This window comes from Lactuca sativa, chromosome 3 (genome assembly GCF_002870075.4).
Source record: "Lactuca sativa cultivar Salinas chromosome 3, Lsat_Salinas_v11, whole genome shotgun sequence".
NCBI classification, from domain to species: Eukaryota; Viridiplantae; Streptophyta; class Magnoliopsida; order Asterales; family Asteraceae; genus Lactuca; species Lactuca sativa.
The window spans coordinates 41922238-41945491 of record NC_056625.2 but is presented as its reverse complement, the minus strand read 5'-3'; the positions used below and the strand labels follow the sequence as shown (position 1 = coordinate 41945491).

Sequence of the window (23254 nt, the reverse complement as noted above, 5' to 3'; positions counted from 1 at the left end):
TCAATATGAATTGAATATAACATTTATTAAAAGTTTTTGTTCAAGCTTTGGTGGAAGAATAATCATTTTGCATATTCTGCATAAAGGTAAAGTTGAAAAAAAAAGGTGCCAACAACTAAAATAATTAAAAATAATTAACAAGAACTAGCAAACAAATACAAGTTTGTACCACGAGTTGAGCCTAATACTGATAGTAGTACATCACTTGCAAAGTACAAAAAAACACCATACACATATCAAACTCCAACACCTACATCTATTTTAATCTCTAACTTTCACCTGAGAGACTTATTTCTTTATTTATTCACAAATACCAAATCACTCTTTTTACACAAACTCCAATACTTGTTGCATTTTTGAGTTCTTCACGAGTAAAATTTGTAGCTCCCAGCTGACCTAATAATCGACCTTAGACCTCCAATTGGCGCTAGAATCATTATTAGCACACCAATTACTATGCAAATCTGAAACATTAACAACACAAATTAGACACCTCATAGAAAAAAAAAATCCGTAACAAACAAAAAATTTTTTTGAATTTTTGACAATACCCAATTTATGCACCAAGTTATGCTCCATCTTTTAGGCTTCCTAACTATTAGCCAAATAATGCATGGAAGCTGTGCAAGTAATGATAAAAACACAATGAGAGGGCAAAAAGGACTTTTCACATATTGCAAAAGAGAAAAAAAAAAAAAAAAAAAAAAAAGACTCACGTAATAGGTGGTTGGTGCCAATGCAAACCCTCCAAAGAATCCAAGAAGCCCACCAAAGAAAGGGAATGTGATTGCAATAAAAGTAGTGATAACTGCAAATACCCAAAAGTTGGAATCAAAATTAAAAAACGTCTTTCCGAAAGAAAAAAAAATAGCATCATAATCTTACCAACAAATAATGTACGAACAGTGAATCGAAGGACACCACTCGGCTTCAGTTTCACTGATTTCACCAAGAAGGTTTCTATCATGTCATAAACAGGCATCGAAAAAATCTGAAATGTTCAAAAAAAAAAAGTTAGATTTTGACATTTTGTAATGAAGAGACATGAGAAGGAAGAAAATCTTGACACATACCTGATACCCACCAATGACATGGATGATGACAAACATGTTAGCTGAAGCAATAAGCCATGGAGGGTGTTCAAGAGTGATAAGAATATTATCATCAACAGTGTTCCCAAACACATAAAACCCAATTATTGCAACAGGAAAGTAGCAAATAGCAACAATTATATACGCAACAACACAACCCAACCACATTGGTCCCTTTGATGGCTTTTCAGGTGTTGAAGGGATAGTTGCTTGGATCTCTAAAACCACATTATGACCTGCATACGCGAATGCCACATCACCCAAAGCACTAAACATCCCAAACATTTGTCCCACAGGAGTTTTCGACCTTGGACTATAGTCCACATCATCATGAGCTCCCCTTTTCCATGAAGCCACCCAAGCAATCGTTGAATAACTGCCATAAGTTCATAATGAATTTTGATCAATGGAATGATTTATGATTTATGATTTATTATTAGTTTATTACCTCAATGACATGATGGCAGCAGCTAAAGAGACACCACTAATGGAGTTGAAATTTGGGAGGTGAGCAAGTACAAAGTGAACAGAGGCGAAAATCAAGATGAAGTAAGTGGTTCTTAGAGGTTTACAATCAGGGCAAATTGATTGTTGAAACTTCTGTAGAGATTTTCCTCCAGTCACCATGTAGACAATGCATGTGCCTACTTCTACTATAAGCTGTTGAGGGACTACAACATAAAGCCCGAGTTTTTCACCAAAAGCATGTTGCCCTAGCTCATGGTATCTGTCGAATCTTTTTCCGGGAACCATTTCGTGCATTTCCACCATTTGCCATAGTGTGTAGAGTGTAATCACCCAAGATAGGACTAGTACTGTGATTCCAAATCCCCTGAATCAAACAGATTGTATATTATGAAAGTGGATTTTGTGTGGGGATTTTCATCGAACATGTTGTGTGCATCGTTTAAACCAAAAAAGAATCTTACAGAGAAGACTTGGATTGAAGGAAAAGGGATACCATCCGAGTTGAGATAGGGCGTAAGGAAGACTGAGGACACCCGCACCAACCATGGCGGTGACATTGTGAAAGGCTGAGTACCACCACTTTGCGTTTCTGGAGGATGTCACTGGAAGCCAATCATCGATGGCTTTTTCCTCGGCAGTTCTTCTATCATTCCTCGCATCAGCACCAGACTCCATGGAAGATTGATTTACACGCTTCTCTACTCACTTGAATTTCTTTGATAAAGAAGAAGGAACCCACGTCGAGAATAAATAGAGGACCAAGATCCATGATATTTGGGTTCTCTCCTTAACTTTCAGAATTGGTACTGTGTCAGCCATAGAAGCGGGTTTCATGGGTTCGATAATTTGATGACACATGTAGAGAAAATTTTGGCGGAATGCGAGGAAAGGGAAGTTTGGCGGCAGAGCTGCTATTTCTCACTTTAACTGTAATTTGAATCGATCACAACCAGAAATCCAATTTTGGATCCTTGTTAGTTGTTAGTAGTCGTTACTTGTGTTGAAACACTCTTTTAAAACTGCCACACTATCCTTCTGAAATTACCTAATACCCCTATTTATTTCTTTTTGTTACCAAAACTTCATAACAAAACAGTATAAATTAATTCTTGATTAACCATTAATATCATGAACCAATACTCTTTATTACATTGGGACAGATTCTTTTGAGAAAACATACTTTATATAATTATTAGTCAACACAACAATTAAGTACAAAAAGAGTTAGCTATTTCTTTCTTTTTTTGTTACCCACAACCTAATTAACACAAGTTGGTGCTAGTATGGCTTATCCTTACCATCAAAATATGTAACACAAATAACAAATTAACAATTACAATTTATTAAACAACATACTAAAATAAAAACGGAGTGCCAAAGATAACTACTCGTCACTTGTTTGTAATCAAAATGCTTCACGATATTCACAATCTTAAGTACAAACTCTAATTAACAAATAACAATCAATTTGTTATATATGCACAACAATTTGTAATTATATAGGAACATTCAAATTCAAATAAAAATATAAAGAACTAAATAAGAATAACTTAATATCAACTTATAATATATCAAATAAAATATAAAGTTGTAAATTTCGTTCGACGGTAGCTCGACGGTCGACTGGTGTTAAGAGATTAATCGGTCTTGACGGGGTTAATCGGGGACCATAGATTATTAATAAAACATTAAAATTAATCAAAGATTAATATATTTTAAGAAAAATAACACTTCAAAATTAGAAAATAAGAGATATTTTAAGAAAAATAACACTTCAAAGTTAGATAATAAGAGAATTTGTAATTTGAAAATTTGAAAATACGAAAATATAAACATTTTAGTATAATATTTGAGATTTTGAAAATTTTAGAGTAAAAAAAAAATTTAATTTTTTGAATTTTTTAACTTTTTTTGACTTTTTTTTTGACTTTTTGACTTTTGTTGACCGATTAATTCACGATTAGTCGGTTGGAGAACGTCAAGCGATTAATTCACGATTAATCCTGATTTCTGCAACCATGGTATTTAGAAACATTTTAATTATATTAAACTAACAATAAAGAATAACAAGTACCTAGGTCAAATTATTAGGTAGTTTGTTTTGTTTATTTTTACTTTTATGTGTACAACATAGGTAAGAAGGTATAATTGTGATATAAATCCATAGAATGATCAACCGAGAGGTGAATTGGAGATGAGAAGCAACGTCGGAGAGACATAATAGCAGGTGAGTGTTGGATTAGTGTCTAAGTCCATAACTATTTTGGTATGTACTTGACCCGATTGTGCTTGGTCCTTTTGGGTTGCCTTCACCAAAGCAGCTTGATAGGATGAATTATGGAGAGAAAGGATTAATTATGATTTATTAATATATTATGAGAATAATATATTAAAGGAGAAATCATATTGTTTAATTAATATTAGTCAATAATTAATTGATAATTAATTTTGTGGCTAAAAGAGATTAATTAAACTTAAGGGACTAGAACTGTCAATTGTATGATAGTTGAATATTGAGCTAATGGACTCCATAATAAAGGGGTGGACGAATTCTATGGGGAAACCCATTAGAAATCGTCCTAGGCCTTTAAGGAAGGAGTCCATGGGTTGCTTAGGGCCTAAGCATCCAAATTAGGGTTTCCTTGTTAGATAACCCTAATAGCCTCTCTATTTAAAGGACCCTTATGGCTCAAAAACGTGGTGAACTGGTTGGTTAGGGTTTCCACATGTTTTGGGCAGCCTCCTTCTCTTCTCTACTTCATCCTCTTGCTCTTGGTGTTTGTGAACCATTAGAGGAGTGACATTTGTGACTCTAAGCTTTCTAAAGTCAATATGTAGCACCTGGTTCCTGGTACGTAAATCTTATTTGAGTATTTTCCATTTTTAGCCTTGGACTCGGCGAGTCATAGGTCCGACTCACCGAGTAGAGACGGCACATGGGACATGTTTAAGTTGGAGACTCGGCGAGTCCATATCCTGTACTCGGCGAGTCACCGTTGTTTGATGAAACCCTAAGTTTCAGGGGTTTGCACCCTATTTAATCTCTCATTTCCGCCCCAAGCCAAGCCCCATTCACCCTCAGAGCCTTATACCTCGTTCTAAGCCTTGATTCTTGTGGATTTGAAGCCTTTGGTGTTCTCTTGAACCTTTGGAGTGAGAAGGAGAGGAGATCAAGAAGGAGAAGAGGAGGTCAAGCATCTTTGAGCTATCTCAGAGTGTTCACTAAGGTATGGCTCGTTTTTCCCCATGTTTTCATGCTTATGGCCCCATTAAAGTCCTTCTTGAACCATTTCCAAGCTTGTGTTTACTTGAGGACTCGTAATAAGCAGAGTAGCTCATAGATCTAAGTGGAATCGAGCTCCAAGAGCCTGGATCTACCACCTTTATGGACCCATGTTGCTTGTTCACCCTAGATCTACCCTTTTGAGGCATTTTGAGCCCTAAATCCCTCATTGGTGAGTATCTACACGTAAAGTTGGAAACTTTACGTGTTATTCATGCTCTAGGAAACCATATCTGTGAATGGCATGGACTGGAATCGAGCAAAATCGCGTATATAGTGATTGCATGGCGACGACTCGGCGAGTCGTTCATCTGACTCGGCGAGTCTGCTCGCGAGTCTCCGAGTTGTCCCCTTTTCGTTGTGTCGAGTGTGAGTAGTGAGTCACGAGGTGTGACTCAGTGAGTTGGAAGCCGAACTTATCCATGAAGGAACTCGGCGAGTCATTGCCCTAACTCGGCGAGTTCAAGGCAATCTCCTTAGATCAAGAACAGACTCGGCGAGTTGTTCATACAACTCGGCGAGTCGCAGCATAAGTGTTCATCGGATGAAGATGAACTCGGCGAGTTGTTCATACAACTCGGCGAGTAGGATGAAGGACTTGAACCTCAGTTTAGAAGGAGAACTCGTCGAGTCAACGCCTAACTCGACGAGTAAGGACGGGATCCAGGACAATCGATTGGATAGGGACTCGACGAGTTGGAGAGCCAACTCGGCGAGTCGGGTCAACTGAAAGTTGACTCTGACTTTGACTTATGACATGATCAGGGGTAAAATGGTCATTTTACCCAAAGGACAGTTAGCAGTGATTGATTGAGTATGTTGTGGGAATTACAGCCGGAGGATTTCCGGAGTAGCAGCAGCAGTAGTAGACGGTCAGTTCCCAATCAGACCACCAGCTACTTCGATGTGAGTTACCTTCCAGTAGCGGTGGGTCTACGGCCACAATGTCGGCCCACCAGTAGGAGTTGTGTGTGGATGATTGTCTCCGTGATATCCATCTAGGGTTACTACTACTTGTTCCATGCTTATGTGCTAGTATGATGTGATGCTATGTGTTAGTGGTAGTAGGGGAGATAGTCCCCAAGATATCCGGTCGATAGGGCCGAAGGGGTAGTTATACCCAGCCATGCTAGATAGATTCTGATACGGTGGTACATGTTATGTGGTAGTAGTAAAGGGGAGAAGTAGTCTCCAGTACCCGGTCGAGAGGACCGAAGGGGAGGCCAGCACCCAGATATGCTAGGCAGTATCTGGTCGAGAGGACCGAAGGGGAGGCCAGCACCTAGGTATGCTAGGCAATATCCGGTCGAGAGGACCGAAGGGGTAGGTCGGGCACCCAAATATGCCTGACGATAGATGTATGTTATGTGATTATTATGGTATGTGGTACAGTGGGGAAACTCACTAAGCTTTGTGCTTACATTTTTCAGTTGTTGTTTCAGGTACCTCTTCAGCCAAGGGGAAGGAGCAGGCTCGGTAGCAGCATATCACACACACTTTTGTTTCCGCAGTTATGAGTTTATTCTGGGATTGACACTCTGATATTTTGGTTGTTTAAATGTTGTGGGTTTCAATTTGGTTTTCGATGTGAAATGGTTTAATTATACAATGTTTTAATTATTAATGATTTCCAAGTAATGATTTATAAACAAAATTTTTGGACGTGAAAATTGGGTCGTTACACAATACAAGGAGGATTTGAGATTGTTATTGCTACATAACAATCAAGGTATGATCCAAATCCTAATTCATATGTTATATTGATTATCATATACTAGTTCTAGGGTTTATAGTCTTGGATGAATTGCATGTACAATAGAGAAACCTAGATCCAAGCATTAGGGTTTGTATGAGCACATAGGATGTTCTTATAGCTAAAACCCATCAGTGAGGGCCTTAAGACATCCGCCCATGGAGAGACTTGTTATCAAAGTTTAGAGTTGTATGATTAGCGAGAGAAAGAGAAAGATAAAGAGAGTACATGTAGATACAAACTTACTCCAACGAGGAGAGATAGCCGCAAAGCGGCACTAGGGGTGAGCAAAACCGAATCCGAAAACCGAAAAACCGACAAAAACCGACGAAGCCGAAACCGAAAAACCGAAACCGAAACATAAACCGACGGTTTGGGTTTGTATTATTTAGAAACCGAAAAATCCGGTTCGGTTTGGGTTTTAGGAATGTGCAAAACCGAGAGAAACCGAACCGAACATTACAAAATAGATGTATTCTGCAATTTATTACGTTTATATATCTTTTCCTTGACTTCTAAACACAAACAGTTAGTTGTTGTGTTGGTTAAGGCGGCGGACATGTAAGGCAAAAGACCAAGGTTTGAGTCTTACTCTCGACGTGTGGACCTTTTATTTTGATTACCATTATCATTTCCCTTTGTTTCTTCTATTTCTTAAATTGAAACTATCTTTTATTTTGATTACCATTATCATTTCCCTTTGTTTCTTCTATTTCTTAAATTGAAACTATCTCACATCGACAAAAGAATGAAACATTCTTCCTATTCACCTCTCAATACAAACTACAAAATGCCACCAAGTGAAATTTCCAACGGGTTCTGGGTTTAAAACCGAAACCAAGTTTGAAAAACCGGGAAACCGAACCCATCGGTTTGGGTTTAGGGTTCGGTTTTAAATATTTGAAAACCGATACTATCGGTTTTGGGTCAAACCCGACCCATGCTCAGCCCTAAGCAACACAATATGACAGAGGAAGTGAGAGTTGAGTAGACCGGTGGAGAGAGAGAGAGAGAGAGAGAGAGAGAGAGAGAGAGTATTTTTCTAGGATTTAATATTTTTTCTCAAATACTTATTTTAAAATTTTGTAATTTATGTTAGTGTTTTGGCTTCTTTTTTTGTATACTTGTATAGTTTCCTAGATAACTTACATTCCCAATATAAGAATGTTGTTTTTGACTATCCGGGAGAGTTTTCTCGTTAATTAGTTATTTAATTTCTTAGTTAATAGTCTTTCTAGTGATTTGTTACATAAATAAATCAAACATATATAGGCTATTAGTGAGTTTATAAAATTGGAGGGGCTAGAAGCCAATTTCTAATAACTAAATTAGTAATATATAGATATAACCGTATAAGTAACTTGATGTTGATGTTGATGAATCCTACCAAAACTGTGAATGTTAGATGCGTGCATCTACAGCCAAGTGTTTGGGCCTACCACGTTGTTCGACGATACTTATAGAAGGTGTTGTATCACTATCTTGTGGTTCTCGGATTTCTTTGAGGTCTATATTGTTCCTACTTGCTTCTTATAACAAGATATTTCTCTCTAAGAACTCAAAGATTCCTGGAAACAAACATGTTTGTCCTCGATGAGGTTGTAGAAATAGTACCCCATAAGCGACATTTGAAAGCTCCAGATAATAGTTTTCTAGAAATTACATATCATATGTTGGCAGTAAAGTAGAGACAACTTGGGTGTTATCCCATGCCATAGATTGATGTCTTAGTTACCTTTGTTGAAATCATTTCAAGAATGCCTACAACAGACTCTAAGGTATAACCCCAAAAGGTAGTGGTAAAGACATTTTACCTTGACATCATACCAAATTTAGACATGGTTATGTAAGGATTGCCAACATCAATATGTATAGGTCTTAATAGATCGTGGGCATTTCCTTTTAGTCAAATGAAAAACTACCTTAAATCATATTTCCACACAAATAAAATATGCATAAATCAGGCAATTTCCTCCAAACTTCTGTCTAATATGTTTGATTCAAGTCATATTTATATATGGTGGTATGGTTGATTCAAGTCATGCTTGAATATGGTGGTACTATATATATTTACATTTGAAACATCATTATGCATATCAATTTCATAAAGATCATAATGTGGACAACATCACAAAAGGGACAACATTGGAAAGGTTGGTATAAGACTCGTTCAAGTTTGAAACACAGAAAGTTCAATAAAATCATAAAAAGCAATCATTTTTTTCAAGTTTTCCTATCATCTGGGTAAGACAATAAAATTGAAGTAATTTTATGAAGTTATAAAAATCAGCAACACTCTAGACTTTAGAATAAACAATAGGATTCAAAAGATACTGTCATAGAAATGGTTCATAAGACTTGTTCTCAATAATAACACAAAGTATAAAAGACTTATTACCACCAAAGTCCTAAATCGTTCTCAAAACAGAATCAGAAAAAATGACCAAAATAAAGTTGACATCATCCATTGAAAAATTTAGGCTTGGACAGATGCAATGTGGCAGATGAGGTCAATAACACGGGAGCTGCATTCATGGCAAAAAATAAACATTGATCAGAGAGTATGCATGTGGATCTTATATAATATATAACACAGTGCCAATTCTTTCAACTTCTTCCATGTTGAAAGATATAAATATAGTTACCTGTATCCCCATTCATTATCATACCACGACACCAGTTTCACAAAGTTGTCATTCAAAGCTATTCCAGCTTTAGCATCAAAGATGCTCGACCTGTTGTCACCGATAAAGTCAGTGGACACAACATCGTCTTCTGTATATCCCAAAATCCCCTTCATTTTGCCCTCTGATTCCTCCCTGAAATTACAAAAACAACCCCGCCCAAAAAGTTAACATGATGTTTCTACAAAATATTAATCTATTTATTATTCCCATACTTAATGGCAGCCTTAATCTGCTCATAGGTAGCCTTCTTTTCCAGCCTTACAGTCAAGTCAACAACTGACACATCCACAGTTGGCACACGGAAGGCCATTCCGGTCAATTTCCCATTAAGAGCAGGCAAAACCTTACCCACAGCCTACATCAACACACAATATATAATTTGAATTAAATATTTGTATAAAATTATTAAAGGGTAAATCCGTAAATAGTAATTACCTTAGCAGCTCCAGTGCTACTGGGAATGATGTTGAAAGAAGCAGCTCTTCCACCTCTCCAGTCCTTCATTGATGGTCCATCCACAGTCTTTTGAGTGGCTGAAAGTTTAGTTTAAATGTTAATACATTTTGTTTTTAGTCAATAATTTAATCTGCTGAAAGGGTAAATCCGTAAATAGTAAATACCAGTGATGGAGTGAACAGTAGTCATAAGACCCTCAACAATTCCGAACCTATCGTTAATGACCTGTATTTTTCTTTTTTTGTGAAAAATACGAAAAGAAGAAGAATGGTGAATATTATTATTAGTTGAAATGGAGGTTATATAACCTTGGCAAGTGGAGCAAGGCAGTTGGTTGTACAGCTGGCATTTGAAACAATGTCAAGTTCGGGTTTGTATTCCTTCTCGTTCACACCCACAACAAACATGGGAGCATCCTTGCTAGGAGCAGAAATGACAACCTTCTTTGCTCCACCCTACATGACAAATAATTAAATAATTAAATATAATTAAACATAACAAAATTGGTAAAAGTATATGAAAGCTGACTAGAGATTTAATGAAACCTTCAAATGGGCAGCAGCCTTGTCCTTATCAGTGAAAACTCCAGTAGACTCCACAACAAAGTCAGCTCCAGCTGCACCCCATGGGATTTCCTCAGGGTTCCTAAACAGCAGCATGAAAAGACAAATAATTTACAAAATATTCTTTATAAAAAAAAATTCCAACAAAGACTTGCATGTGATAGATGTTACCTGATGCCAAAAACAGTGACGGGTTTATCACCGAAGAGAAGGGTCTTTTCATCTTTGACTTTAAGCTCATGATGCTTCCACTGGCCATGAACACTGTCGTACTTGAACATATATGTCTGCATGTATGGTAACCAGTGAATTTTTGAAAAGGGAGATGCTTCAATTTATATTTACTGAACTACTATTATAGTTTGGACTCTGCTTTATTTACATATGTTAAAACTTGTAGCACATGTGACCTAAACTTTTGCATAATACCCATATCACACATGGTTTAGTGGTAAAAGGACCATTAACATCATCTTAACTCAAACTATCACAACTAACACAAGATGGTAGCCTAAGCATAAATCGCTGTATGTACACAGACAGAGCAAACAAAGAATTCATAAGTTGTATGATTTGACTATTCATTATATACACATACACACAGATCGATAAAAATTTGAATACGGCATTTGTATCAATAATGTGGTTTACCATTTTTTTTTAGTTTCCCTTTGATGATTCCATCGAAAAGTGTATGTAATTTGACATATATGATCGGAACTTTTAAATAAAAATAAGCATTTGCAGCATAAGCAACAAAAGGATTCTCATATGATAAAGTTACCATGTACTCAGTGGTGATGAATGGATCATTAACAGCAACAAGCTCAACATCATCTCTCTGGAGAGCAACTCTGGCAACTAGACGACCGATTCTTCCGAATCCTATCACATATCATTTAAAACAAACTAATCAATTAAAAACAAAAAACTTATATATATATATATATATATATATATATATATATATATATATATATATATATATATATATATCAAACTGAATTCAATAAAAAAAAAAAAAGTACCGTTGATTCCGATCTTAATCTTCTTATCTGATCCTGCAAAATGAAACAAAACAGAGAACGAACATAAAAATCAAAAGCAGCAGAAAAACGATGTGAGTGGACATCAAAACGGAAGAGAAATTACCCATTGCGCAAAGTTTTTGAAGATCGTAGTTGGTGAGATGGGTGTAGTGTGCGTGATGAAGGACTACGACACCTAATTTATAGCGGAGCGGCGGATTAGCCGAAGCCGGAGGGTCACGTGATGGCGGATTTTTTAATTAGTTTCTTGGAGAAAAAGAAACCAAAACTTGAATAAATAAAGGAGCTTCTAGATCGAGCCGCTGGTTAACTAAACCCATGAGCCGGTTTTCAGTAGAGTAAAATTTCTGGTCCTTGTAGTTTAACGAATATATCTAAATATCCAACTTTTATCAATTTCGTCCTTGTGCTTCCAATATTTTCAATGTCGGTCCACCCTCCTTTAAGTCTAACGGGACCATGAGTTATGGGGTATTTGGCTTAGCTTTTGAGAGGCAAAAGTTCATTTAAAAAAAGTTGCAAAAAATCAGTTTTACATGATTTTTTTCAAAAAGTTTATTTTCCTTATATCCAAAAATAGTTTTTATAAAATCTGTTGCTTTTACCAAATATCTTTTAGCTTTTTATTTTTTTCTAAAAGCTAAAAGATGTTTTAAAAGATAAAACAAACACCCCCTTAAACTTTTTTTTTAACCATTTTGCTTTTGAACCAAATTTGTAATTACTTATTTATTAACATCCCTCCCTCCCTCTTCCATCTAGAAAATCATGATAGTTTGGACATAAGAATTATGAATGGCTTAGGCGTAGGGAACCCCAATTAAAATTTGGATAAAATTAGCAATAAAAAACGCAAAGCAAGTTGGATTTGACTATTCAAAAGCAATTAGAACGAAAAGGATACATTCGATTAACTATTTCAATATGCAAATTAGGCGGACCATTGTCTCCTAGAGGCACATAACAATTTTTTTCGTACACAAAAATATATGCTTTAAAATAAAGCTGTCAAATATGTGTTGAAGGAAACCAACCAACCAACATACTATCAACTGAACCAATTAAATTGGTAGCTAATATATTTGATTGGTAATATCATACCAATTAAGTAATCCTGATATGGTAATGATATAAAATTTCGAATATCACGGTAATACCGTACCAACCAATTATATATATATATATATATATATATATATATATATATATATATATATATATATATATATATATATATATCTTATATACTATATATAAAGCATATTAGTCATATCTTGAATTTTAAGAGGTACAAGATACAAAGGTTTTTGTACAAATCAATTATGCATAACAAAACCATTAATACTTACCAAAATTTTGAAGACTTTAATTAAGAAAATTATTCGCCAAAAAAACTATTTATCGTCGATGCTTTGCGCGGACAGAAATCTAATATATATATATATATATATATATATATATATATATATATATATATATATATATATATATATATATATATATATATATATATATATAGGATTATGTTATTTTGTTTCTAGTAACTATTGAGTATCAGAATACATAGATTTGGACCATCGGATGGAATATAATCAAAGGTCATGATCGGAGGGTCTATGATAGTAGAATAGGATAACCTATACCATATAATCACACAAATTTCAGCATAAGGGCATTTTAGTCAATTAACCTATATTAAAAAAGGCAATTTTCGGAATTTTAGGGATAATTAATTCCTTTATTTTTAAAAATATGAATATTTTAAATTAATTCAAAATTAAAAATCCAATTTTATTATGTCAGAATGATAGGATGTTAACCATAAACTAATAAATATATTTTTCGATTTTATTATGTTAGAATGACAGAATGTCAACCATAAACTAGTAAATACATTCTGAAAAGAATACACAAAATCAATTCTTGAACTAATAACGTACCAAATAATTACATTGTATGATTGTGATTCATTGAATAATAACAACATTCTGAAAGAAAAAAAAAACATCAAAATCTAACAAAAACACTAATTTATTCTGAGAGAATATTATTTTTTAGCAACACTTTATACATTGTAGCATAACACATTCTGGTATAATACACTCTCGTTCTCTATGTTTTATTCCTTCTCCACATCAATGTTAGCCTCTTCAAAACTTAAATCCACAAAGAAAACATAATCAAGTTTCAAAAATTAAAAAATTCATTTCATTCTAAGAGAATAAAAACTATAAATTCTGACAGAATGTATTAAAGACTATAAAGCTTGACAGGATATAGTAGAAAATAAAAACTATAAATTCTGACAGAATATAGTAGAGACTATAAAGTCAACCATAAAGTATCATAAATTCATTACCAGTTACACAAATATACTTGTTGAAATTTATTCTCAAACATTCTAACATAATACATTTATATAAATAAATTCTAATACAATACATTACATAATTCAAGAGTTGTGATTGAATACATAATTCAAGAGTTGTGATTGAATACATAATTCAAGAGTTGTGATTGAATCATCAACACGCATCTGCATTCATTCCCAGTCATGAATTCAAGAAACAAACACACATTTACAATATCGATTTAGAAATATGAATAACAATTTTGACTTTTTCGAAACAAAATCCAACTTATGACTGTGAAGTGCAAGTTATATCATAATATTTCTTCAATCGAACAGAAATAAAACATTGAAGAAACCGAATTTAATAAGATGATGAACACAATCTCGATCTTGAATAAAAATCGAGATAAAGTCAATCTCGATTGAGGTAAATAATTTCCAATTATATCCCCTAGTTGTTGGATTACCGGACCAGAGAAAGAAGAACAGGAGGCTGCCAGAGCATATCTCCGTCCACGTACCTGCAATCATCGGGATTTCCTCACCGTTCGCTCCTCGCTTCTCATTCGCGTTCACGAACCCCACAGCAGCGCCACTGCTCCTCCGCATCCCCTTCTTCAGCCTCATCGACCCTGTAGTCCATCATCGATTGCGAGACGAGAGTATGTGCTACTTTTTGGATCTGTCGATTATAGAAGAAAAAGCAGAATCGGTGATGGTGATGGTGATGGTGTTGATGCCGATGATGAGTGTTCAGCCACAAGCAAAACTAGGTCAAATATATTAACTTTATTTCCTTAATTAAATGATTTCAATTAAATGATTTCCTTAATTAAAAGTACAAAAGTTTGTAACAAACATAACTAGGTCAAGCTCTTATCTCTAATGCTCACGACTTCTTTCTCTTGACATTCTAATAATTCTGTGAACAAAATAAACCATTGGTTGTAACAAGAAAACAAACATCTACCATCCGATTACATGTCTTTAAAAACAAAATAAAACTAAGAATAAACACACAAATTAAACACACCAAAAATAAACTAAGGAAATAAAAATAAAAACTAAAATAAAAATAAATGGATATAAATTCTTCAAACATCGGGTTGCCTCCCGATAAGCGCTTCTTTTTGTACGAGTCTTGAGTTGGACTCCCAACTTAATAAACTGTCAATCCGCTCGTTATTAATCCATCAGTTTCATTGAATACTCTCTTCATACCAACTTGTAAAATTTGACCTCTCGTTTCAATTTGTGGCCAAACGAGCGAGCAGCTATTTAGTCCCAGAAAATTAAAAAGGGTGGGGACCGGTTGGTTGCTTGTCAGAAAAGGATCGTTCTTCAGAACCTTCTTCAAATATGGAATTGTCACCTCATGCGTTGAAACACAAACCGAACCATCAGGAGCTTGCGTCGTGGTAATGATCATATCATGACGTTGTTCTTGAATTTATGGTTGTTTTTGTTCTTCGTCCGAGCATTCTGCTAGCAAACTTTCCAGCTCTTCCAAATTTCTTTCTGGGTGAAATTCCTCATCTTCTATCACTAGCTCAGCTTGTTCTGGATTGTCAGGAAGGATGGCATCCATCCATTTTTCAGCTCCCTTAAATCTTCGTATGAGTCATATCCCTCATCTTCTCGCGCTAATTCTTGTTCCACTTCTTCAAGAAAAGCATCAAAAGCATCGAGATTTGGAAAATACATAAAAAAACAAACTAAAAATAAAATAAATAAAAACTGAAAACTACTAAACTCACGTTGTGAGATGTGTCCCTCACGTCGTGAAAACTAAACAAACATAAAAATAAAAACTTTGCAAAAAATTAACTTTTTGCGGTTTTTACCCCACAAAAAGGATCGATTAACCTAAAGCAATTAAATTAACAACTAAGATAGTCGTTCCCCGGCAACGGCGCCAAAAACTTGATGTGCACAAAAGTACGTACTAGTTTTAAATTTGTAACCTAACTAACTTAACTAACTAATATGCACCTAGGCAGTGTACCTAGTCGGATTGTAGTGTAATAAAGTAAGTTGGGGTCGAACACAGGGAACATATTTAATTAACTAAAATAATTACTCTAAATTAATCTAAAATTAAACAATAATTTAAAAGGTTTTTATCTGATTTTGCAAGTTCAGGCAAACTTAATTACTAAACAAAGGTTCAATCAATTACTAAAAACACTCCCATTTAGTTCGAATCCACTTCTTCTTGATGGTTAGCTAACAATTACGGATTAAGTTGGTTACCTAATATTATATTATTAGTATTCATGTCCAAATTTACTAATATTTAACTAATTCATGTAAAACTATGCATAGTCACACACAATCAAACACAAAATCAATTATGGATTATGAATAGGCTATGTAAGATTTATTATGCAAACATAATTATGGTCATAATTTATGTTCTCCAGCACAGCTAAATTTAATTACTTCAATCACTTATCTAAGATTGGGTCGATCCTATCTCTAACAATTCAATATTCACTAAATCACTAGGTGTCAAGTTCATGTAACTTAATAATCACTAAGCTACACAGAACATGAATTCAAGCAACTAAACAACCAAATATTAGCATGTTAGGTATTAACAATCAAACACAAGCACAATACCAACAAGTCAAATCCATAATTAATTAAACTAATCCATAAGTTGAAGCTTCATCTAGCTAAACAGGAGTAACTAAATTCAACTACTCATGGTAGAAATCAAACACAAAAACTCAATAGAGATAAATATAAACATGATCAAACCGAATGAATTGATGTTTTCGTCTAGATCTCTTCAAATCTTGAGCTCCAATCGTTTCCTCCTCTTCTAAAGGTTTTCCAGAGGTCAATTTTCGTAATACTTCTCCAGAAAGTCATCTCCAAGTCTCTCAATTCGACCTTATGTTTGAATATATATATATATATATATATATATATATATATATATATATATACTTTCCTAAAATCTGGCCACCACGTCGTGGTCCTCGTGTTTATCCCGTATTCCCCAAGTCAGTGTCAAAAATTGCGAAGATTCCATTCACCACGACGTGGTGATCTCACCACGTTGTGGTGGTTGGAAATCCGAGTTTTCTCAAAACATGAAAGTCGTCTGAAATTGTGTCTAGTTTTCAGATCATTTTGATTCACCTTAATCGGAGTTATGAGTCATGAGATATGGTCAAAATATTGATGAGGGGTCAAGCTGACTAGCAACATCCTTCTTGTGTCTTCTTCATGTCTAAGCTCGTATTTTCCTGCTTCCAGCTTCCATATTGCTCCCAAGAATGTCTTTATGCTACATAATAGATATTAAGCATAATAAGTACCTTTTTGTTCTATAATAAGCATAAATATATCATAAAATATTAAGATATGATGTAAAATATATATGTAGATACGCACATATCAATTAGTCTTCTTACAAAGAATTTTGAAATTCAGAAATGGTGGAAAGGTAATGAATCAACATATCCAGTTCTATCAAAGTTAGCTAAAGATATATTTGATGTACCTTGCTCAATTGTGGCTTCAAAAAACGCATTGAGTTTAGGTTCACAAATAGTTGATCCGTTTAGAGCTTTTGACACCAAAAACAATTGAAGCTCTTGTTTGCACAACTGATTGGTTACTTGCCTCTCCTGTTAACTTCAAATTATATGAAAATCCAACGGAGGATGCCTTAAAGGTTTATTATGAATTAGAAGAACTCGATAAAGGTAGGTTGAATCTAGAATATTTTTACACCACCCATATTACTATATCACAAATCAACTTACCACTTCTTAGACTAATAGGACTAATGTATTCATTTTTGTTACTTTCTTTGTAGAAAATGCTTATAATCAAGTGGGCGAGGCAGTCGGAAAAGCTACAAGCTAGGGTATCGCAACATGAATTCATGGATTGTGACATTCCCATTTTCACGGCCAGAAAAGACCGATCTGTTTATGCTTTGTTTTATAAAATCAGAGTAATCCTTTAAAGAAAACAGTTGCGGAATTTGTTCCCAAAACAATATATGATAAAAATTATCAAAGCATTTCTTTAAAGAAATGTATTTTCATTATGTAACAAAATCTCGGGATGTCATGTTCAATACAGACCAAAAGCATAAACAGAACAAAATAGACCTTACAACAGTTATTCATAACTACTGACCTATAATCCAAAATCTCTCGTCAAGTCCACCAACTTATACTCTTGTGCCATTACCTGTAATGCAAAGAAAACTGAGTGGGTCAGGCTTGGGAGCCTGGTGAGCATATAGGGTTTTCAACCCACAATAATATAATTATTATATTCAACCATCAAACAATCAACTCAATTACCCATCCCTATTATCTTTCTTAGGATTTTACCCTAAGAATTCAACTACCCGTCATTCATTCATTCCTAAGGACTGACCTAAGGAATTAGCACAAACTTCCATTGCTACATAAGGTGCATCTGCCAACATTATCCTTTAAGCGCCTCTGCCAGGATTACGTCATACACTATGAGGCGCGACTGCCAGGTTTATGACATTCTCTTTTAGGCGCATTTGCCGACATTATCCTATAAGCGCATCTGCCAGGATTATCCTATAAGCGCATCTGCCAGGAATACGACATTCACTACTTGGTACATCTACCGATATTATTCTTAAGCACATCTGCTAGTATTTTGACATTCTCTAATTGGTGCATCTACCAATATCATTCTTAATCATAGTTCATACCTCATCATTTTATCGCATACCAACTATCTCATTTATCCATGTTCTACCCAACATATTTGTAGATATAAAATACATATACAGTTTAACTCATTTAAAAACTATATAAAACATCCATTCCACACTCATCTTAAATAAAAAACAATATATAAACACATATAACGTATTTTATAACAAATACTTCATATTTATGTATTAGAAGAAAGTAACCACACACTCACCCAAACATATACTTAATACATTCAAACAATACTTGTATTATACTCATGTTTATGAAAGAGACTATACACCCACACATATAAACAACTTTATATTATACACATAGCTCGTATTTCATAGCAAATACTTAATATTTATGCGTTAGAAGAAAGTAACTACACACTCACTTGATCAGAAGATGATCGGACAGCACTACGGCTTGTAGAAGTAGTATTCTTCGATAGATCTGGAAGATCTTCACAAAAACCGGATTCCTCGTGGGCAGAGCTTCGGCTCGGGAATTGCACTTCTCGGGATCTTCGGGGCCTCGGGACTTGCTTCGGGGCTCGGGAATGATACCAGGGCTTTGGGATAATTCTTGCACGAAAAACGATGCAAAAACACAAGAGAAAGGGAAGAAATGAGCAAAGAACTTGGCTGCCCTCGACACCCTTTTATAGGGGGCTGGAAACCCGAATTATGCTGGGCGTAATTCTAAATTACGCTGGGCGTAATGGGGATAAGAACGCTGACTCCCTCCCTCCCGGATAATATCGAATTTATATTTAAATAAAATATCGAAAATATTTAATAAACTTCAAAAATTCATATCTTCCTCATACGAACTCCGTTTTCGACGTTCTTTATATCCACGCGTAGGTGAGACTACGATCTACAACTTTCGTTTAGACTCCGTCGGCTAATTTTGACTTTATTTTTATTATTTATTTTTAGTAGGCCGGGACAGGAAAACTCCGTTATAAAATCATAACTTCTTCATCCGACGTCCGTTTTCGCCTATCTTTTTATCGTTTTACTACAATTAATGAGATCTTCGATTCTCATTTAGATTGTTTCGGCTAAAAACTGCTCGGTCTCAAATCGAGTATTCGGACTGCATACCGCTAAATCGAAACTTCGAAAAATCATAACTTCCTCATACGAAGTCAAATTTGGGCGTTCTTTTTATGCACGCTCATGGTTTAACGAACTCTACGAATTTCGTTTAGATTGCTAAGGCAGTAAGGCTAAATATCACTCTAACGTAAATTCACTTTTTACGTCGCGTTGTGTCGTGCCGGTTCTGTCGCGAAACTTCGACAGGTCATAACTTCTTCGTTATAACTCGGATTTCGGCGTTATTTATATGTACGGAATCCTTGTAACATATACTGCAACTTAGTTAAGATTATTCATTATAAATAATCTTTCATCAAAAATTCATTTTTGACGCCTATCGTCTCTAAATTGGCAAGCCCTGATCTACGGGCGTTACATGGATGCTACATATTTTGTTACTTTATTGGTGGATGATGCCATTTTATTTTGTAGATAATGTGTAAATACAGTACTAAACACCCAACCTAATTCTTGCTTATTTTGTTTTCGAGTTCGGAAAACTTCCGAACCATGGGTGATGGTTATAATTTGAAGACTTATATAAATTATCAACGGTTGAACATTTCAAAATCATATTAGTTTGAGTTTTTGGTATATACCAATACCAATATTTACCAACCAAAATTGTTGGTATCCAAGAAGTTGGTACCAAGTATATTTGGTATGGTAATGGTAGCTAAATTTCTCTACCAACTATAGTTGGTACGGTACACGGTTACGAGAAAAAATGCCCGGTAACGTACCGTGTTCAACCCTACTTTAAAATGTTCTATTATGTACTCCTATAAAGCATAAATTGTTGTGTAAGAAGAAAAATGTTTATGTACGAATCACTTCCTGTAACATCTTGTTTCAAGAAATTCTTATTTCAGGATTTTGGACAATTAATGGATCGAATGGAGGCCTTGGGATTCGATGGAATGGAGCTTAGACTCTATTGGAGGTGTATGATGTTGGATAAGTGATTTAAACCTTGGACTATTCAATGAACGTTGAGGGGTAAAATGGTAAGGGTTATGTTTCATACTTATTTCATAAATTAAGGATTTTAGTTTGAGATGTTTGTAGTCATACGTATCAAGATAGAATTGTAGATCTCGTCGATACCTTTCAATAGATATAAAGATCGTAAAAAACGGAGTTGGAACGAAGAAATTATGGTTGTTTGAAGTTAAGGTTGGATAAGAGAGTTTGGCAGTACACTAGGCGTACTAGTTGAGGGAGTTGCGTTTTTAGGGCGTTACGTTGAGCGTAACTTTAAGTACGAAGAGCATAAGGTCGTAGAGTAAAAACCATATTTTCATGGTTATGAGCTCTATTTAAGGACTTTAACCCCTTGGGGTCCTTCCTAACATCATGTAACATCTCAATTTTCAAGTATTTACCTTTTAATCCCTTAGTATGAGAATTGACTGCATTTTGGTCCTTAGTGGCATTTTCGTAAAATTCAGGCCAAGGCTTGGTACGCTAGGCGTACGTTGTGTACATTAGGCGTACATGTGCAGGCCTTAGTACGTTGGGCATACACCGCATATGCAGGGCGTATGTGAAGGATCCTCAAACCCTAATTTTTAGGGTTTAGTCCATATATAAACATCATTAACTCCTCTTTTATCATTCCCTCTTCAACCTTCACCTGCCATTTCGTCCATCTATAACCCTATTCCACCTTGAGAGTGTTATTGAGTTTTTGTGGGTACTTTTGTTGATTAAGAAGGAATGAGAAGAAGAGAGGACCACCTTGACCGTTGACTTTGACTTAGACCATGGTTGACCAAGTTTGACTTAAGGGTATTTTGGGTATTTCGAGCAATATTTAAGCCTTGGTCTCTATCTATTGAATATGTGACCTGTAGAGCCAGTATTCGAAGCAGTTTATTGTTCAGCTATTCGTTAGACTGCGATGTGAGTTTTCCTCATTGTACTGACGGGTCGAAGGCACCAAGGTCGGCCTATTGGATTGATATCCTGGTTTACCGTATGTTGCTATGCTATAGTGATCTGCTAGATCTATATCATTGTAGTGATGTAGTGACGGGTCGAAGGCACCAAGGATGTTGTTATGATGTAGTGATCTGTTAGATCTGTACCATGGTATATAGGATGTTGTTATGTTGTAGTGATCTGTTAGATCTGTATCCTGGTATATAGGATGTTGTTATGTTGTAGTGAAATGTTATATATGTATCCTGGTATATAGGATGTTGCTATGTTGTAGTGATATGTTTTATCTGTATCCTGGTATATAGGATGTTGTTATGCTGTAGTGATCTGTCAGATCTGTATCCTGGTATATAGGATGTTTCTATGATGTAGTGATATGTCAGGTCTGTATGACTACCTGTGTGGTGGTCCGGTCATGATGAAGGCTCTAAGAGCGGTCCAAGTAGTTTGTATGTCTGGGAGGTGGTCCAGTCATGCTGAAGGCTCATGTATGCATGCTACTGTTATTATGTCGGGTGGTGGTACTTTGGGGGAAACTCACTAGGCTTCGTTCTTATGTTTCAGTTTATTATTTTGGATACCTCAGAGGATCGTCGGAAAGCGAAGGTGTGATCGTGCACATCTTCCTGTTTTATGACATTGGATCTTGGGATACTCAGATTTTGAATAATACTTTTGAAACATTGGTTTTGTAAACACTTTATGTAAGGAATGGGTTGTTTTTGAAAAGTTAAATTATTGTGATTTTTGGATGTTACAAGTTGGTATCAGAGCCATGGTTTGAGCGAATTGGATGAATATTCGTGTGAATTCGGCCTCAAACTAAGGATTTGTGAAAGTTTTCAAATTATTTTCAAACTTAATTCAAATTATTTTCAAAATAAACCAAGGAAGGATGAGATGTGTACGATAAGCCAGAGCAAGAAAGTTTACCCCAAGTTACCACACTGTGACTTTTTTATGATGATTATGATAGAAATGCATGTTAGTGATAGGCTAGGGATCTTAAGGAATTGTAGGATAGAATTTCCTGATGTATGATGCCTAATAGCCTAGGAGGACTTCTTATGCTAGATGAACTTTACATCATTACTGTAGTCGCTTAGTGTGTGCATCATAGTTGTATATAACAAAGATTATATAGCATAAGAATGTTTGATTTAACTTTATTTATTATTCTTGTTTGATTAAGGGCTTAGGGTAGAGTCAAGTATTCGACTGTCTGTAAGATCCAACGGTATGTATGATTAGCATGCACGAGTGGCTATAGGGTTGGTGGAAGTTTCATGAGTGGGTGTAGTTCATAGCAGGTCAACGTGAGGAGTGTTTAGCCACCCTTGATAGAGTGAGGACATAATGAGGGTGTATCCTAGATGCTTGGGCCTAGTGGTCAGGGAATTTTGTATAAGGATCTACTTGTTTTTTTTGTGTTTTAGTTCCAGTCGACTCCACTGCTCGAATGTTGCTTGTTTTGTGCTTTGTAGGACTCATATTGATGTGAGTTAACTATCAAATGAATACATTAAATTGCATGCTATGAAGCTTAAATGATCTTAGAGTGAGGTATTTGGTCCTATTGTGTAGCTCTTGTATGAGTCTAACCGTTTTAGGGTTGGATATTTTGGTCAAAAGATTATTTAAGTTTTATTATATGTAATAGTATTCATTAAGTGGTTAGCTGACACTAATAGGGGTGCTTTGGTGCGGGTATTATGCTGTTGAGAATGTATTAGGAGTATTATTAAAAGACTCGGATGATTCTTGAGGAAAGTATGGATAAGCGTGGAAGGTG

General features: G+C 35.3%; 2 protein-coding genes across 3 annotated transcripts; both read right to left on the bottom strand.

The window, feature by feature from the left end:
* Window positions 1-116: 116 nt before the first annotated feature.
* Window positions 117-2575, bottom strand: LOC111881589 (lysine histidine transporter 1). 2 transcript variants are annotated; one of them, XM_023877995.3, is made up of 7 exons: window positions 2053-2575; window positions 1540-1923; window positions 1074-1467; window positions 886-991; window positions 717-808; window positions 552-620; window positions 117-464 (listed from the first exon to the last, which is right to left on the bottom strand). In XM_023877995.3, exons 1-7 carry the CDS (start codon window positions 2232-2234, stop codon window positions 366-368), a joined length of 1326 nt encoding a protein of 441 aa, XP_023733763.1. In that variant the 5' UTR covers window positions 2235-2575; the 3' UTR covers window positions 117-365. The 2 variants fall into 2 exon arrangements, with proteins under 2 accessions (XP_023733763.1, XP_023733764.1); XM_023877996.3 differs by having other exon boundaries at window positions 2021-2195.
* Window positions 2576-8898: 6323 nt separating this feature from the next.
* Window positions 8899-11581, bottom strand: LOC111881560 (glyceraldehyde-3-phosphate dehydrogenase, cytosolic). The gene is made up of 11 exons (XM_023877956.3): window positions 11454-11581; window positions 11330-11362; window positions 11086-11186; window positions 10473-10588; window positions 10284-10383; window positions 10047-10193; window positions 9903-9963; window positions 9718-9815; window positions 9495-9637; window positions 9241-9414; window positions 8899-9120 (listed from the first exon to the last, which is right to left on the bottom strand). The coding sequence occupies exons 1-11, from the start codon at window positions 11455-11457 to the stop codon at window positions 9072-9074; spliced, it is 1026 nt and encodes a 341-aa protein (XP_023733724.1). The 5' UTR covers window positions 11458-11581; the 3' UTR covers window positions 8899-9071.
* Between the last annotated feature and the right edge of the window lie 11673 nt (window positions 11582-23254).

Bases quoted from the DNA above. Each gene is read 5' to 3' on its own strand.
- LOC111881589 (XM_023877995.3), bottom strand. From the start codon at position 2,234: ATGGAGTCTGGTGCTGATGCGAGGAATGATAGAAGAACTGCCGAGGAA. The intron at 1,924-2,052 runs GTATCCCTTTTC...TGTTTGATTCAG, and splicing joins GCCCTATCTCAACTCGGATG to GGGATTTGGAATCACAGTAC. The intron at 809-885 runs GTAAGATTATGA...GGGTATTTGCAG, and splicing joins TGTTCGTACATTATTTGTTG to TTATCACTACTTTTATTGCA.
- LOC111881560 (XM_023877956.3), bottom strand. The intron at 10,194-10,283 runs GTTTCATTAAAT...TTTGTCATGTAG, and splicing joins AGGCTGCTGCCCATTTGAAG to GGTGGAGCAAAGAAGGTTGT. The intron at 9,964-10,046 runs GTTATATAACCT...AGAAAAATACAG, and splicing joins GCCTTGCTCCACTTGCCAAG to GTCATTAACGATAGGTTCGG.